Here is an 18648-nt window from a genome sequence, read left to right as displayed (position 1 = left end):
AAGGACGGACGGCTCTGGTGAGGAAGGAACTGTAACATGCAGTATGGACCTGCGGTGGAGCCTCTGCCTGGGAAGAGACCTGACAGGGACAGCTGGAGCCTGGAAATGACTCTGAAGTTGTTCTACCTGTCAGGAGAATGGAGCAGTGTTACATGAGTCTCATGCAATATGAAGCTGGACCTAGACAAAACTCTGGCTCTTCTCCTTAGCTTCTCCTAATTCTTTCCTGTGCTACACTCCAAGCTAAGCAAGCCTGGGTGCGGATGGCCACAAGACACTGTCCCCTGGCTCTTTCCTGTGCTTCTCCCCACAGCCCCAAGGACAGAATCCTCTCTGTCTATGTGCTACTTAGCTTCTGGAAAACCTCCCTATTCTTCTACAGAGCCGGCCTCCCTCTTCTGATGCTGCCACAGCATGTGCCTGACCACGCTCAGCCTACTGTGGACAGGAAGTAGCTAGAGGCATTTCTGACAATAGGGAAGAGTGGTGAGTGAGGCCTCTCCATCCTTCCTGTACACAGGCATCCCATGGGAGAACGAGCGAAGAGAAATCCGAGAAAGTCTCTTTGGAAAAACATTTCTATTGTATTTGTACGCATGGCAACTGGGGGTTGGGGCCCATCCCCTCCAGCTTTATTCCCTCTTCAGTAATCTGAATCAGAACATGGTCAAGCAGTTGTTGGGGTTAGGACTTACCTCTGGGTCAGCCAGAGTGGCAGTGCTGCTTGTCAGCTGACCCAGAGGTAAGTCCTAACCCTCTGGAGTCTTGGTTGCTTCACTGGCACAAAGGGAATAATGGGCCATTGCACTGACTAAAATATGGGCCAGGTACAGCTAAGTGGTAGAGCTTGCTCCCCTAGCATGTGTGAGGCCCTGGTTTTGGTTTTGCTCCAGCACCACAAAAAGAAGGAATGACAGAATGAACTGTATTTGAGAGCACCTGTGCACGATGCAGGTTTAGCATGCTAGCTCATCAGAAGCTCTCCTCACACAGATTCCTTCCACAGGCTGGCCATCAAGGCCATCCACCTCATCTAGAACAAACCCAGCAACAGGAAGTTCCCAGGCTGCTCCAGGAGCCTAGGCTGTCAGTTTCCTCTAACAGTCTTCCATAGAGAGCTAAACTTTGCTGGGATTTCTACCCAGATCTAGGTTCTGCTCCGTAACATGCACTTAGCTGAGTGGAAGAGTCCCTCCTTCCATCAGACAGGTCTGTTTCCGCCTGAGGTTCTGTCACAACCCCCAGCACTGGTAGGTGTCTCTCATTGGACATACGACTTGCTCAGAAAGTTCCACCCTAATTACGGCCACTGGAGAATACAACATGCATGCGGAGGGCAGACCTCTAGGCTAGGTGACACAATCAGCTCCAGAAGTCAAGATTTATTGTCATTTTATGCAACACATTTTCCTTTTCTCGGAGCATATGACAAGTACATTTGAAGTCATCAAGTCTTCACATAACCTGCGTAAGCTCAAGATTTTTCCAACCTGCTCTGCACGCAGGACTTAACTAGCCTCAGAGCTGAGTTGTGTGCCTTGCCTTTAAAGAACAAGGCAGAGATGCAGGCGGCTCCAGGGAGGGAATGATGGAAGAAATGCTCAGAGTGGCAGGCTCTGGTTAAGTCCATCTTTACCATCTTTATTCCCTTCGTGGTTGTGGTGAGGATGGGTGAAAGGAAAGACCACCACAGGGGGACAGTGTTCCTGGTTTTGCTAGGCAAACATGAGCATGCTAACAAAACTCACTGATGGAAACCCTCATCTTCAGATGAAAATGAAGGCATCCCTGACATAGTTTACATGGCACTTTCAGTTATCACATGCTCTCTTTCTCTCATGAGCAGTATGTATAAATACAAACGCTTGAATCATCACAAGATGCTACAGAGGGCCAGTGCTCATCATGCTTCTCTTTCACAGAAGACGACAACCAGAACCAAGAGTCTAGGGTTCTCATAGTCAGGACAGGGTGTGGCCAGGGCTGGGGGCTCTGACACTCAGCCCTACAGTTTACACATTTCCTTAATGCTGTGGGTCGTCTCTACAGCGGATGCTTTCTGATGATAGTTGGGCATATCTGGATTCCAAGACACCATGGTGAGCAGGCGTGTCCTGAGTGCTGTCTACTTCTTTCACTTTATTTTTTACGTGACCTCTTACCCACCAACAGCCACTTCCTACAAGCTTCACTGCTCCCCAAAATGGTCCTGAGTGTCTTCTCAGGGTTCCCCCTTCCCCATTAGGAGCACAGAGTGAGTACTAGCAGACCCAAGCTAATGCCCCTGCACATTCAGGGCAGACTTGTCCAAGACTTTTACTTTGAGAGACTCTTACCTCGGCTGGGCACCTTATTTCTACTGAATGTGGCAGCTGGCTGGTGTCCGTAGGGATGCATCCCCAGCTCCCGGGCCTGACTCACAGTTCCCAGCAAAGACTCAGGGTCCCCAGGCCCACCGGTACTCAAGAGCAGAGGGCTGTTGTGGCAACCTTTGGTCAGTGTGCTTGAGCTCTTGTCTGGGAAGCCCGCCTTAGCCTCCTCACACAAACAGTCCTCTTCCATGCTTTCCGAGTGCATTAGTGGAGGCTGATGGGCATACCCATGGGTGGGGGTGGGCGAGGGACCCTGTGAGATACATTCTTGTGCCCTGATCTGTAGGAGATGCTGAGGGCTGGCGTGGTGATGGTGGTGGTATGAGTCAGCATTTTGATAAGATAAAGCCTGGCGCTCTGTCATACTCTGTCCCCCAAGGCTAGGAGCTAGGCTCCCAGCATCCCCTTGGTTCATGTGCCTGAACAATTCATGGTATTCTTGCTGCTGCTGCTGCTGCTGCTGCTGCTGCTGCTGCCGCTGCTGTTGCTGCCTTTTAAGAAGCTGTGCAAACTCTGCCGGAGGGAGCCGAATGTCCGAGTGGCCGGTCAGCGAATGCCGGGGAGAGAGCAGTCCTTGGAGGATGTGGGGAACCTGCTGGTGTCGGGTATAGTCTGGCGGTGTAGGGGAGAGCAGGGCCTGCTGTAGTGCTGACGTGGTATAGTGTGGTGGCTGCTGATGTGCACTGGGAGGGAAAGGGGGGAACTGGTCAAGTGGAGCGACTTTCAGGGCTTGAGCTGGAGGAAACCCCACTCCTGTTGAAGGGCTGTAGCTGCTGGGGGACCCCCGGGACTGGTCCGAAAACAGATGGGGGTGTAAATGCGCCTGATCGTAGTTAGCAGGAGAGAACCGATTCACGTTCAAGCTGCAGACACAAAAGGGTGTGAGTACCAGGCATTTGAGTGATAACTACTCAGCTTCCCTGTGGATAGTCTCTAGCCTTCATTAGCACAAAGGTCCCACGGTACAGACCTGGGCTGGGCCAGGGAGGGTTGTGCAGTCACTGCCATTTGTCCCCTTCTTTGCTTATCCAAGTCTCTCTTTGAAGAGACTATGGCACCGGGCATGTAAGCAGCAGTCTTGAAAGCAACAATCTGGCCTTGGTTTACTTCTTGAATAGGGCCTCATGCAGCCCAGGCTAGCCTCTAACTTGCCATGTAGCTGTGGAGGACCTTCAACTTCTGATCCTCCTGCCTCTACCTCTAGAGTGCTGGGGTTCTGGGTATAGGATGGCACACCTGGTTGTTATGGTGTTGGGACAAAAACCAGGGCTTGGTGTGTGCCAACCCAGCACTCTACCTGCAGAGCTATACTCTGAGTCTTATCTAGCCTTTCTGACAAAATAGTCTGTGCTGTTTAGAGCAGCAGTCTCCCAGAGAACCACAGAGAAGGAAAGACCCTAGACTAATAATGAAGGGGAGCTGACCCTTCCTACGTTCCTCTAACAGACCTTCCCTTCCTTGCAGACCATCAGGAAGGCACGCTGCCATTTTTCTCCTGTCCCACTACCAGTTCACAAGTTCATCCCAAACCCACCATGCTGCTTTTACAAAGGGAGACACACGAGCACAGGCTCCTCACACTTGTTCCTTCTCACTCACTCTACTAAGGGGCTTCTTCCTCTCCTGATCGCTTACTCAGGGGCTGGGCAACACCAAGGAGCTTACCTGTGGGCCTCTGCGCTGTCTGCACTCAGCTGCTTGGACAGGGGCCGGTGCCCATAGCTGAAGGTAGCCATTAGGTTGTTCCGGTGCTGCATCTGAATCTGACTGGCACTGGGGCTGATGGCGACACTCCGCCCTACAGAGCCTGCAGCTGTCCCTGCCATGTTGCTGAGCATGTCAACTGGCTCCTGTAGCTGGATAGTCACCGGCTGGGACTGGCTAGGCTGCTGTATGCCCAAGCAGGTTAGTGCCACATTGGGAGGTGGGGAACAGTTCTCAGGCTGCTGCTGAAAGATTGCACCATGGGAGGGTAAGCCTTGAAACTGGGAGGGAGATGTAGCACCTGCAGAGAAGGGAACGGCAGGGTGCCCAGGTTACCTGCCAGGTGGCAGTAAGGGAGCCCACAGCAGATAGCATCTAGAACAACCTTCTTAAACCTCACTGTATAAGACAATACCAAGAACTGGCAGGAAAGTGACCTCACTCACCGGGTTCTAGCTGTAGAACTATGATTCAGTGGGTCAAGTGGACTCTCTGTGGATTTGTATTTCTCAATAATTCCCCTAAGAGCTGGTCTACAGCTGGATTTTGAGCAGCAGAAGTGTGCAGTGCCTCCCAAATGTGAACACACATGAATGACCCCAACAGTGGCTCAACTGTACGTTCTGACCTGCCAGTTCTGGAACAGAACCCAAGATCCAACTCTGACTCAAGGACTCCACCTTGAGTAGAAGAACCTAGAGGCAATTCCGATGCTTTTCCACAATGCCAAGGAGACTGACAAGGAACTACTGTGTGCTAGTCTCTGAAGAATCACACTCATCAGACTTCACACACAGTAGGAGGACTGGAGAGGGCTTTAGTAGCTATATTAATAATGGTTAACCTGTATTAAGGACTTTTATATTGGTTACTGCCCTGGGTGACTTACATATATTTATTAAGTGTTATTATTACAGTTGTTCCTGAGAAAGCACAGGTACACAGAAATTAAGGAATTTACCCAAGATTTCACAACCAAGAAACACAATAAAAACCCAGCAAATCAAAGCAAAAGCCCAAATCTTTTCCGGCATGGCACCTAATGGACCTATCTTCCTGGCTGCCTCCACTCACCGTGAGACGGGATCATGGCACTGCTGACGGGTGGGGGGCTATTACTTGGCTGCCTGAAGAGATGGTTGTTGGGGTGGTTGGGGGGTGGGCTTGAAGGCTGAATCCTTAACCTTAAAAAAAATGACATCTGGAGTTAATATTTAGTCATACAATACACACAAATAGACATCTTTTAGTTTGCGGAAGCCAACCATAGCAGCAGGCCACCACATGTATGCTCACATCTCATTCCACCCATCTTCTGTGCCACAAAGGCAGTGCCCACTGGCCTGGCCTGCCATGGACATTAGCTTACTCTGTGCATGAGGATAAGGAAATATCCAGGATTTTAGGAAGCCCCTTTGACTCTAAATCCACTGTCCTGTTTTTCCAGAAAACTCTCCCAAAGTGAATGCTCAAGTCAGTCAGTTTTTCCCACAACTCCACCCAGGGCGCCATGCTGGCCAGCCAATGACTTAGGACGCGTAGCAGTGGTTCATTTACCTCTGGAGCTGGTGGGTGAGGAGGGCTGGCTGATTTTCACATGCAGCCTGAAGAGGTGGGGAAGGCTGAGGACAAATAGAGTCCTAAAACATAAGAGGGGGTGGGGGGGGGACCATCAGGAGCTGCAAAGTTCATCAGAGCTATTCTTGGGAAGGGAAGACACAGAGGGCAGGCACATCTGTGACCCTGACTTTCTCCTGTGCTTTATCAAAGGGCTGAGTTGCCTTTACTCAAACATGTCACTCATAAACATAACTCACACTCCACTTTGCCCTGCGCCCTGTTCACAATGCACAGGCTAATGAGCCCGAAAGCCAACTCCAAACTCAGAGTGAGTGAGGGCCTACTTGAATTTGCTGCTGGAGAATCTGATGGTGTTGCTCCTGCTGGTACAACATATGCTGCTGCTGGGTCTTCTCCAGGGCTCTCTCATCAACCTGTCCCCCGTACATCTTCTGCAGCTGCTCACACTCCTGAAGGGAAAGCAGTGGTACAGATGAGGCACAGCCAGGCTCACCTCATGCAGTGATCTCAGCAGAAGCAGATCTGCCCCAAGGTCTCATGGGCAACTGAGCCACACAAGAGCAGTGTCCTTTATGGGCTTGGACAGGGATCCTCACACTCTGCCCTATGGGCATGGGTGGGAAACACCAAGGATACACTGGGCTTGAGTGAGTGTACAGTGTGGAATCACATACAAATACAAAGCACACGCCACCTGAAGCTCTTGACCTTTCACAGCAGCCTGGAGACGGGTTTTCTTCCTCTGGGAGCCACACCAGCTGGAGACTATGCCTGGTATTAACAAGGCCCAGCAGCAGGGTCCACTAGGACCTAGTGCCCTGTGTGGCAAGGGGAATGCCAAGATTGCTTAGATGTGCTCTCCCTGTGCTTCCCAGTGACACCCAAACCAGAAAGGTCTTTCCAATGACCCAGAGACTGTGGGAAGCAAGTCTGACCCTGGGGAGGGTAGTATAGGAGGAACGTGCCCTGGAAAGCTACAGTTTTACGTGGCGACACTTCAGCACTGCTGACATGAAGGGCATAGAGAGTTACTGCCCCGGTCCTAGACACTGCCTTGTTACCTTTGCCCCTCCTCAAATTACCTGCTGTAACTGTTTGATGCTGCTGTTGGTCCCCATTTTTTCCAGGTGAGCTTTGAAGGCCTGGATGCTTGCAGCCCCATCTGAGAAGCGGCGCACGGGAGAGAAACGCTCCGTAGGGAGGTGCAGGGTGTTGGAGTCCTTGTAGGTGGAGCTGAATATATGGGAAGAGACGGTTAGCAGCTAGGACTCAGGGGGCTTTGATCAATCACACAAGGACCACTGTTCCAGATGAATAGCAGGACAGGGGGCTGCATGAGGGGCCCCCGCACGCGGCACTCCCACGTCATTTCCTGAGGTGGCTGTTCCCCTTCAGAGGACTACAAGCACTCATTTCCTACCTCTACTTCCCTTGGGTGAGTCTACTTCCCAGGCCTGGTGAGGGCCAGGGGTCAATTATATCTGGTTCTTACAAACACACTAGAGCAGGGTGCAATTTGTCAGTCTAGCCAGGGTTGGCTGTACTAGAGCTCTGGGCTTTATAGTCATTCATTTATTTTCTATTATAGTTCCAGGGGGGGGGGCTTATTTTGTGCATGTCAGGGTTTTTAAAACCAGATCTCTATCTGATATCCTCAGAAACTTAGAATTCACCATCTGATCCGGAGTTTCCTCCAGCAGTAACCTATGTACGGCTAGAATGAATCAAAGTCAGTTCTCAGGTCAAAGGTCTGGCTTGGAACTCACAGTTCTGTTCCAGAAAGGTGAGGGTGGAGGCTGGGGTGGGGGAAGATAGGGACTTCTGATCTCAGGATAGAGACAGCACATTCCTCAGGAATGTGGGCCTCAAGATCCTGCACGTACCTTGTGGACACACACAGAGACTTGCTACTGTGATAAGCCCTCACACAGTAGCACCTGCCCAACCTCCTTCTGACAGAGAGGTCCCCCACACTGTGCAACCAGAGCACAGCCAATGTCTTATGGGGAGAAAGAAGAGCCATTGATTAGGAGCCCAAAGATAGCACCAGGCTGGCTAACATGGATGCTTGTTGCCTAACCAGAAAGAGATGGTTATGAGCTGAGCTAAGCAGGTTAAAGACTGCAGAGGCAGCGTCCCCATGGCCGATGGAAAGGGTCAGGGTGGCAGGTCTAGGGCAGAGATGACATTACACTGAGCTATGGGTGAAGTGACTGGACACCTCGCCAGTCCAGACTGAAGCAGAGCCAAAGCCAAGGAAGCAGATGAACAAGCAAGTTCAAATACAGCACAGACAGGGAAGGGCAGAGGAGAAAGGGTGTCGCTCTGATGACAGGTGAAGAAAGCCCTCGTGCTCCCCTTACTGATGTCACTTCTGCTTCGGACTGCACCAAGCGCTAAGCAGTAGTGAGCTAGTGAAATGAGCATGGACACCTACTTGCTTTAGTAACACAAAAGACAAATTAATCAGGGGTGGGGGATGGGTGTCACAATCCAGAAACAGCATTCAGGAAGGTGGCTTTTAGAAGCATGTTCTGTCTGTACTTCAGACCCTTGAATTAAAGAAAGCATAGGTATTATTTCTCCTAAAAGTCAACTCCTATACTTTCAGCGTCTGCAGGCAACGGACAGGATTCTGTCACCATGAGCTGTTGTTCTCCAGGCAGTCTTTCTGCACAAAATCATCCTTTCCCATTACAGCAAGGACACTGCAGGTTCCAGGCGTGGCATGGCTTTCTGGAAACTCAGGCTGTGAAGATCCTGGCCCCGGCTCATCCTGGCACAGTAACTTCAGGGGGGGGGGGGGGGACCCGGTTCCAAGGGACCCGCCCACTGCAGAGGCACGGGCAATGTCAAGCATGCCTGACTTTATTTTCAATAGCCAACCACATTCCCTGAGGACAGCCTCACATAGGCTGCTATTTCCACTCTACCCTTCAAACAGATGCAGTCCCCAACTGGACAGAATCTGTCTTGTGTAACTTTTAAATCACACACTTCCAGGGGTGAAAATGTTGACCAGCCCCTCTTCTGTCTCCATGGTGGACTTCACCTAGTATAACACAAAGAATAGATATATATTCTGTTCTTTTTATCATTTTCCAGGAAATGAAAGTATTTCAGTGACACAGTCAGGCCACATATCATATATTTTATGGCCTTGGAATGCTTCTCTTTGCCCCTGAACTAACTTTAATCTCTTTTGTGTATGTACGGTGACCCCACCAAGACATGCTTGCTTTACACAAGTGTCCCACGGTATTCAATATGCCATTCAAACATTCATTGGTTTCCAACTCAGACTGTCTTGGCCCCAGAAATCCATGTAACACTACCAAGAATGCGCACATGGGAACAGACAGTAAGCTGTAGGAAGCCAGGCTCTGGCAGTGACGGCAGTCAGAATCTCATCGCATGGATGCACCGGCAGGCTGCTGGAATCTTCTTTTAAGAACATGTCAACAGAACAGAGGGGCTGGCTGGAGAGTGCTGATCACAGCGTTCTCCTGAGGAGCACAGACAATTCAAGCTAGATACTCAAAGGAAAAAACCTACACGACAGGCCTGGGAGGGCTGACAGATCAAATATCAGATCAGAAGACGAGGTGAGGAGCAAAGGAGCATCTTTATGACAAGTGCAAGAGCAGAGTCCTCAGTTATGAGCTGCCCAGGGGCAGGGGTCAGCTCACTAGCCAACATGCACTGAGGGGCTGTCTATGGTGACTGACATGCAGTTCTCAGGGGGTTCCATCTGAGGGACTGTGCCATCACAGTTGGACGTGAGGACCTTCATTCCTTCTGCTCCTAACAGGACTTTTTCTTTCTAAATTGTTCCTGGTCATTTAGAGAAGTTCGTTTCCATTCTTCCAGAGTGCCAACGTGACACTAATTATGTTCCCGTCTGCTCAGAGGTCACTTGCTCTTGCTGATTAGCTGATGCCCAGTGAGGGGGAGGCGCAATGACAGCTACTGCACGGAGCTGATCAGTTTGACTAGTGACAGCATTCCTTCCTATTGGCACACAAACAGACCTAATTTCCGCAGAACCCAACTGTTTACAACCTTCCCAAAAGGGAGCCTGCATTCCACCCCCCACAAGAAAACTGGAAGGAACAGATCGAGCAACAGCTGCTGACTTAGATAGCACGGCCTGTGAGCAGGAGGACAGCATCGGAATGGACACAGCTAAGGCTGTCAGTCACCAGGGAGTCACGGAAGAGAATCACCTCAGCTCTCACTGCTAGGCTACCTTAGGTTTGGAAATGTTTCCCTGGGATGGTGAAGGCTTGTTTCCCTTCTTCAAGGCAATGATCCAAATAAGAGGCCTAGTAAAGACCTTGCTGTCAGACTCTTCGAAGAACGACTTCCATTCCTGTTCTACCATTCATTAGGGATGCATCTCCCTCTACAGGCAGCCTGGGGCTCAGGGCTAATACCAAATGAAGTTCCCGTTCTTCCGAAGGTGAACTATTAGAGTCAGGTCTGTGGATGTTGCTACAAAATCCTCATCTCTAGAGTTGCCTTCCAAGAGCATCACTCCCTCGAAGGCCTACAGGAATCAGCTGCAGATGATAATAGAGCTGCAAGGAAACAGGATGGAAGGACCTGCGATTGCTCCAGGATCCAAGAGAAAACTTTTGCCCTGTGCATTGCTTAGTGCTGGGAGCTGAGAAGATGTGAGTTCGGATGGCAGGTGGCTTCTAGTTAAAGCCAGTCACCATGACCTGGAGACTAGTCATAAGGGTGCTGGTCCAATGAGCCTCAAGGAAGCTCACACTGCCATGTGGCTACTCACCGATGCTGGTCAGGTACCAGGTGAGGAGGCCAGACCCGGGAACGGAAAGATTGTTGTCCTAGCTGCCGTTGTAGGTCCGGTGGGATCTCAGCCGTCGGGCTGGTCATGGCCAGTGTGTGTCTTTTGGACCTATTTGCCAAGTACCTGCAACAAGCAGGGAGGACATTTCATAGTAAAAAAGATGAGACTGTTCCTGCGCAAGAAGCAACAGAAGTTAGTCTGAGGCACTCAGTAGGACAGTGCGGGGCGCCAGAAGGTTCCATGGCAAGCGGCTCCCCCGACAGGATGGAGGTAGAGCATGTCTAACAGGACAACAGAAGTCTGCTTACCACTGCAGTGGGTTCTGAGCTTCAGAGTAGCCATTTAAGAGAAGAAAGGTGTATCTAGCTTACAGAGGCAACAGGATCAATTTCCTTACTCCATTCCATTTAATAGAAGTTTTTTGTTTTGTTTTTTGCTTTTTGTTTTTTGTTTTTTTTTTACATATTAATTTTTCCTCAAATTTCCAAACTACAAGAGGAAATGAACCCAAGCCCTATTTCAAGGGAGGTATTTAGAAAGAGTCAACTATGTCTCTTGGTATTCAGAAAGAGTCAACTTATATCTCTTGGTGTCAGAGGCCTCAGGCTTTGTGCTGTCCTTACTACATGCCAAAGAAAACAGACTTATTTGAGGACAAGTGAGTTCTTCCCTCAGCTCCTGTGACCAGAACTCAATCAATGGAGAAGAAAAACTGATGTGGACCCCAGAAGACTAACTTAAGAGGGTAAAGAAATAAAACCACATGAGACATTCAGAGCTATTTTCAGGAGGTAAAGAAGCAAGGTAAGGAAACGGAAGAGTCAGGCGCCCAAGAGGCAGCCTCAATGACGCCTTGTACTCTAAAGAGCTTCCAGACCTACACGGGTCAGCACCGGACAAGATCCAGGCCCTGCATCTGGTTCAGCTTCCTCAGCTCTTCTGCTTGCCTTGGGTGCACCCGAGAGAAGCACGGTTCCTTCCGTCCCATCAAAATGATGGGCACCCTAGCCTCTCAATGCTGGTCTGAAGAGAGGGGGGACAGAGGAAGGGAAGCCCAAGACCGAGAAGATGAAACATGGCTGCACCTTCTCAAGGAGGGAAGGCAGCACATAGCACGGCTCCTACTCTCTCGTGTCCTCACGGCCCCAGCAGGTCGTGCGCAACCTCAGACACTTTTGTCAGCCAACCATACGAACAAGAGCATCAGAGTGGGTGGAGTCACCACCATTTTCCTTCCATTAGCTAGGCTGTGGCGGAACTGGCAACCCCTGTTCACTAGGGTGCTTTGATTTTTTTTTTCTTCCCCTTTTCTTTTCTGCACAAGACCAGCTTCTTTGAACAGGAGCTCTTATATAGACCTCCTGAGCGTAGGAAGAGAGTCCTGGACAGCAACCATGGGCTCTTGGTTTATTCCTGACTACACTGCCTATGTAAGCTGAAAGGCGTTATCAGACTGTAATTCGTTATATGCAAACTTTCTAGAGAAAGCCATCAGTGGTTCATGTCCATTGATAAAAACACCCAAAGTTTCCCCACGAGCCCATGAAAACCATTTTATTTCAACTTCCCTCAAGGGAAAACATATAATCTTGAAGAACACCCACATTTCTGAGCAATACATGCTGGATTCTGGTGAAAACCCTTCCCCAGAAAATAAGAAAGACAACTCTACAGGGGAGCATGCATGGAGCTGAAGACCACAGCATGGCATGCCTGATGGTCATTGTTGTTCTCTGGGAATTAGGCATCTCTCAACAAGGTTCTACAAACAATGGATATTTACATCTGTCTCTGGCCCACATCCCACCCCACCCTGGGTTTTTTTGTTTTGTTTTTTCTTTTTCAATATCTCTTTGTTGGTACAAGGGAGTAGAAGAAACACAGCAAACAGTACAGGAGGTATTCATTCATTCTCCTGGGAAGGAGGAGTCCATGCCAGAGGTCCATGGCCAGACTAGCTAGGATTATCGTCATCTCAATCCCCAATTCCTTTTCAGTAACAAGTTCATGGCAGGTAGGAGCAGGCTCCATGCCTTCTGAATACTATCAGAGTTGCAATATGAAGGCAGGGGACAAGGAAGGAAGGAGGGAGGAGGAGGAGAGAAACCGTTCTTAAGGTTATTACTGTCACTTAAGGGACTTCCCATGGCGCTTACAGAAATGAGATTTTCTGGGCAGTCTTCTGTTACTTCCGTGTGGGGAGGTACATGCCATCTGGCTTGAGCAAAGAGACCACACAACTGTTGAAGCTGCACTGCACCAGCTCCTTGGGCAGAGGTGACCTTTCGCTGGTTGCAGGGGGAGCCTGCCCAAGGACCTTCTGCAAGCACTGCCAGATGCCACATTACCTCTGCACAGCTTCCTGATCTGGCTCCCCATCCGAGCTCTCCTCATCCACAGGGGTAACTGCTGGCACTGCCTGCAGAGACAGGAAGGAAAGGCTCAGGGTGGCAGCTTACTCTGTGATGCCTTGAACTCTGATAATTGGACCAAGGCCAAGAGTCTTGTTAATGTTCTTATTTTAAAGACTTTTCTAGAACCCATGGGTTAGAGGGAACTTTCATATATCTTGTTTTCCAGTTCCATATTGCTCAGGAGCAATAAATTTGGATTTCTTCCCTTATCATATCCGTTTGTTCATCTACTACTTGGATACCTACTATAAGATAAACTGTGAGTTTATAGCTACAGTCTTTGCCTTTGTTTTATAGAGACAAGTGAACAGACTTGAAAGAATAAGAGCATGATTACGCTCTCTCAAGTCCTCTTTGGGGGTGCTTGGGAATTAAAGAAGGTTCTTTGGAGGAAGTAACACCTGACCTGAGACCTGAGGAGTTCACAAGGGCTAGGAGCCAGGCAAAGAGCAAAAGGGTCATAGGCTGAGAGAAGTGTCCAAGAACCTGGAACACATAGAAAACTGCCTACCTAAAGTGCAGAGGAACTGACCGTGACTTCATATTAATGTCAGTCAGAATTTGGATGTCTGAACTCCAGAAAAGCATCATGGTGTTTGAAGGTATATTGTCACATATCATAAAATCAAAGAGTTGTAATCCAATGGTTTAAAAATACTCACTACCGGGTTGGGGATTTAGTTCAGTGGTAGAGCGCTTGCCTAGCAACAAGGCCCTGGGTTTGATCCTCAGCTCAAAAAAAAAAAAAAAAACAAACAAAACTCACTACCCTCCAAAACATAAATGAATTGTGAAGCACCATCCACACACGTCACTGGGGCTGCTGGCTCCTCTGCATGAAGACAGGAATGCTGTGAACCCTCAAAAAATGTTCGTGGCCCAGTGGCACATGTAAGTATCATCCACACCTCAAATACTATATCAGAAATTACTTAATGACCAAACAGGGCATTTTAAAAATACTACATTACAGGGCTAGATAGATGGCTCAGTGGTTAAGAGCACATACTGTCTTGCAGAGGACCTGAATTTAGTTCCCAGCACCCACACTGGGTGGCTCACTAAAACTTGTAACTCAAAACTCCAAAGGCTCCTACACCTCTGACCTCTGAGACCCTCCCTCTCCCTTTAATTAGAAAAAAATATTTTCTTAAAAACTGGGTTAATTACAAAACAAAACAAAAACTTTTTAATCTTTTTATTTAATTTGTATTTACGTGTATGGGTGTTTTGCCTGCATGTATGCCTATGTGCCACATGTATGCCTGGTGCCCACAGAGGACAGAAAAGGACACCAGATCCCTGGAACTGAAGTTACAGGCAGTTATGAGTCATCATGTGGGTGCTGGAAATCAAACCCAGGCTTTCTGCAAGAGCAGCCAGTGCTCTTAACCACTGGGCCATTTCCCCAGCCCCCAACAAAAACTTTTTGAAATAACTCCAACATTTGAATTTTTCCATCCTTTACTTTAGTCCTGAGGGTGGAGTAAACAGCTGGACAGGAAGTGGCTATAGCTGAGGCCTTGAATACCATACAAATTCATTTGGGGACGGGCAGTGGTGAATCACTACAGGATTTGAAGCAGGGGCACAGCGTTACAAAATCTGTGTTTGGAAAAGTAAGGTCTCTTTGGTTACAGGGTGGAAGAGGCAGCCAGTGGAAACCAGGAAGCCAGCCAGGTACCATGTGGGAGTCCACTGTGTTAATCCAGGTGACTGGTGACCATGACTTAAGGAATGGGAGGCAGAGATGGAGAGATGTAAGATATGTAAGATATTTAATTCATAGACATTAGATAATTGATAGCAGGAATAATAAAACTTATATAAAGATTAAAAAAAAAAATCCATGTTCCAGCTTGTGTAGTCACCAGGACAGCAGCAGTGCAGCTCACTGTCACTGTGGGAGACAAGTGCCACTGAGTTAAGACAAGTTCTGGAACCGCTGCACTCAGACCGTGAGTGTTGTGAAGTGGCCACTAAACCTCTGGTGGAGGCAATCCCACACGCATGTGTGCAGATCTCGGAAGAACGCGCTGGTGGAGAACCAGACGGCAGGTGGAATCACGGGGGTGGACAGGCTGATCCGAAGAGAGGGCAGGAATGGGAAGGGGGCCTCAGGTCTGCCAACTCTGGGCAGAAAGGAAACCTGAAAGGAGACTAGAGGGCAGAAGGAAAATCCAGGGTGGTGTTACAGGAGCCACAAAAAAAAAAAAAAAAAGGATTACAAAGAAGGGGGAAGAGAAGGTCAACAATGACAAATAGAGTTGGGACATCCAAAAAGGTAAAGATTAAAAATGCCCACTGGATTTGTCAACAAGAGCTTGGCAACAACTCTAGTGGACAGAAGTCACCCCACTTCCCACAATATTGATCCTGATCCCTCCTAACCAATACTGACCTTGCCCATCGAAAGCCTCTGCTGCCTAAGAGCCAGGCCATTCACTTTGGCATTTAATCCCACACGCTTTTTTTTTTTTTTAAGGCTGTGTCTTAGCCCTGGTTAGCCTGGGACTCACTATGTACACCAGGCTAGCTTCAAATCTGCAGTGACCCTCCTGCGCCTGCCTCTCAAGGGCTGGGGTTCCACAGCTTTGCACTCGTTTACTTCTCCATGCTTCCTACGGGCTAGACTTGTGTAATAACATCCACAGTCTGCCAACACTTGTGCTGCAGAACCACTTTCTCGACTACTGAAAGTGTGGCCCGTAGCTCACACAGCGCTCTGTGACCAAACCCATGATAAGGAGAGCCCAGAAACCCAGAGTGAGCTTCTGTGTGCTTTCATGACAAGTCAGTGGAGTGTTTTACAAAAGTATTGATCCACGATGGATCAAAGGAGGACAAAAGTTACCAGCTACTGTGATTTTAAGCAGTACTGCCCTGAACAGCTCATGAGGACCATGCAATTCATCCTATTCAATCTGATGGAACTCTAACAGAAAAATCATCAGAAATAAACAGAAATCAATGTGTCAGGTAAAACCTTTGCATGTCATCATCACACAAAAAACGAAGTTAGAGCCATGATGCAATCACATGAGGTTGTGCCAGAAATGTTAGGTGGTGGCACTCAAGGGAGAGATGGAAGATGGGCATTTTGAAAACTTACCTGAGAAGGGATTAATTCATGGGCTAGCGAGAGGGCTGGGTGGGGAAGCACTTGCTGTGCAAGCCTGGAGACGGAGGTTTGACCCCTGCACCCCATGTGAAGGCAGAAGGGGAGAACTGACTCCCAAAAGTTGTCCTTTGACCTCCATGAGTTCACTGTAGCCTGGGCACGCCCCCTGCCAACTAATCTTTGTAAGATAGAATTTAAAAAGCAATTCATTCCAGAGAGCACTGCCCAGTGAAACTGCCTTTGCTGGGGAAAGTCCTCTGAGCAGTATTTATGTGGATCACTAGAGAAGAGGCGGTAAGTCAGCGGAGCACACAGAACACTGTACAGTAGAGAGGAAATTCACATATTTCAGCCAGGTCCAGCCTTGGCTCGCGGCCTTCTTATGAAAAGCCTCTGAGACTGTCAGGCTCTATTGCTACTCACTGGTGTCATGGTGACAAGTGGGGAGGGTCCCCGTGGGCGCTTCAGCAGCTGCTGGGCATGCAACTGGATGTTGGCTCCTCCGTCTGATGCTCTCCGGCCAAGGGGCCCCATTCCATTCAGCAGCTGTAGTGCAGGCGGCTGTAATAGAGACTGTTCCTGCCAAGAGAACAGGCAGGATCCAGTGGTGAGATAGTAAAATATGGGGACAAACAGCACCCCATCATCTACTACAGTCAGAGCATCTACCGATGGTGCAAGGAGCTGAAGAAATCCCCCATCGCCACAGCCGTTTACAAAAGTGAACAACTCCCTCTCGCTAAGGAAACCCTCCGATATTAGGGACAGTCCTTTTAAAGCCAAGGGAAGATCAAGTTTGTTTCTTGTGGGCAAGCCTTCTCCACAGCTAAGTACCTTGTACTCAAGCTGCCCAGTTGGCTGCAGACTCTGCATGGGCAACAGGTTGTGCATGAAGTTCATATTAGGGGTCACCTGCAGGAATGGAGCCTGTGGGTTCACTCCAGGAAAGCCAGGCAGGAGCTTCTGCAGATCATCCATGACTTCCATGCTGACAGGAAACAGGAAGGGAGAGGGTGGTTACTCAAGTATTTAAGTCTCTGAAGTGATGCCACTACTATACCCAGCATGGTTATTTTGTTTGTCTGTCTATCTATCTAACTTTTTTTTTCCCTCTGTGTAATCCTCACTGTCCTGGAACTCACTCTGTAGACCAGACTGGCCTTGAACTCACAGAGATCCACCTGCCTGTCTTCAGAGTGCTGGTATTAAAGGCGTACGCCACCACCACCCAGCCTTCTTTTTTTTTTTTCTCCCCATTTTGGTTTTTTGAGACAGGGTTTCTCTGTGTAGCTTTACGCCTTTCCTGGATCTTGCTCTGTAGCCCAGGCTGGCTTTGAACTCACAGAGATCCACCTGCCTCTGCCTCCTGAATGCTGGGATTAAAGGTGTGCACCACCACCAGCCCAGCTCCAGCCTTTTTTCATCTTTTCATATGTGTATATATATGTGTATGCACATAAAGTCTACGTGTGTGTACGGCAGTTTGCAGGTGTCCAAACATACATATGCTCCTGAGTATGGAAGCCAAAGGTGGGTTGTCCTCCTCTACCGTGCTCCACTTCTTTGTTTAAAGACAGGGTCTCTCACTGAACCTGCAGCTCACTGACTTGCTAGCCAGGCTGGCCATGAGCTCTGTGGATCTGCTTGTCTCCACCCTACAGAGCTGAAGTTACAACGGAGGCTGAACAGCTGGCTTTTCCATGGGTGCTGGGGATCTGAACTCAGGTCTTTATGCTTTTACAGCAAGCACATTCCCTACTACCCACTGGGAAAGGAAAGTCCCCCACTTGACTTTTTCCCCTAAATTTCTGTTTCTAAGATCCTGAAGCCAAGCAGAAGTCTGCTGTGTGAAAATTCACTGTCCCTTTACTACGAGTTACTGGGGATTGCTACTCTTTATTGATCCTCTCAAAAACCAGCAGAGGAGGAGACACTGGCACAACTCCAGCGCAGGGGTTTAGAGCCTGGAGGTGAACATCAAGTTTCTAGAGAACGCAGGCCATCCACTCAGACAATGGCTGCCCGAAGTAGCAACTGATTCACCAGGGAAAGAATGCAATTACCACTGTCAGTGCTGACAGGACAGATAAGTACCGGACGTTCGGGGCTGTCATGCCCAGCAGCCTTTAAACAAGAGATCTTTCCACTAATCACGACTCAGGACTCCACCCCTCTGTGGTGACACATTCTGTGGAACCAAAATGTTCCTTCTATTGCTTGTTTGATCGCAAGCCGAGAACAAGGAACATAAAAGAAGCACACCAGCAGGCATGGGCGTTGCTCCTGGAGATCCACTCAGAGGAGAGACATTTGTAAGGAAGCCAGCTCTGCCCTGAGCTGAACTCTCAAAAGAAGGCTGGCTACAACCTTCTCCTCCCTGCTCAGTGAAGAAAAAAGTCAGCAACAAGATGGGCAACTGTTCATGCTGACAGGCCTCAATTGCAGAGTAGAAATGGGATGAGTTAGTCCATTTCCTAACATGAGGGCCTCAGGGAACATTGTGACAGGAAGCTTTTGGAGAGCACTTTGGGAAACGTGTTTTGGGATCTTTGTTCATTTTGGGAGCAGAGCAAGAGACTGAAACTTGGACCTTGCCCGTGTCAGGAAAGTGCTGATGAGCTATACACACCACCACTGCTC

General features: G+C 49.0%; 1 protein-coding gene across 4 annotated transcripts in view; it reads right to left on the bottom strand.

The window, feature by feature from the left end:
- Sik3 (SIK family kinase 3) overlaps nucleotides 1–18648 on the bottom strand; it is a 215713-nt gene that overhangs the window by 6867 nt on the left and 190198 nt on the right. For 2 of the 4 annotated variants that reach the window (XM_036193546.1, XM_036193545.1), the window contains exons 12-21: nucleotides 16843–16996; nucleotides 16432–16587; nucleotides 12822–12892; nucleotides 10453–10596; nucleotides 6740–6890; nucleotides 5981–6106; nucleotides 5634–5716; nucleotides 5151–5260; nucleotides 4038–4377; nucleotides 2337–3235 (exon numbers count right to left, since the gene is read on the bottom strand). In XM_036193546.1, coding sequence (XP_036049439.1) covers nucleotides 2337–3235; nucleotides 4038–4377; nucleotides 5151–5260; nucleotides 5634–5716; nucleotides 5981–6106; nucleotides 6740–6890; nucleotides 10453–10596; nucleotides 12822–12892; nucleotides 16432–16587; nucleotides 16843–16996 — 2234 coding nt within the window. The remainder of the gene's footprint in view (nucleotides 1–2336; nucleotides 3236–4037; nucleotides 4378–5150; nucleotides 5261–5633; nucleotides 5717–5980; nucleotides 6107–6739; nucleotides 6891–10452; nucleotides 10597–12821; nucleotides 12893–16431; nucleotides 16588–16842; nucleotides 16997–18648) is intronic. The other 2 variants (XM_036193547.1, XM_036193548.1) reach the window with 2 other exon arrangements.

The sequence above is a fragment of the Onychomys torridus genome, chromosome 7 (genome assembly GCF_903995425.1).
Source record: "Onychomys torridus chromosome 7, mOncTor1.1, whole genome shotgun sequence".
Taxonomy (NCBI): Eukaryota; Metazoa; Chordata; class Mammalia; order Rodentia; family Cricetidae; genus Onychomys; species Onychomys torridus.
This window is presented reverse-complemented; position numbering and strand designations above follow the sequence as displayed.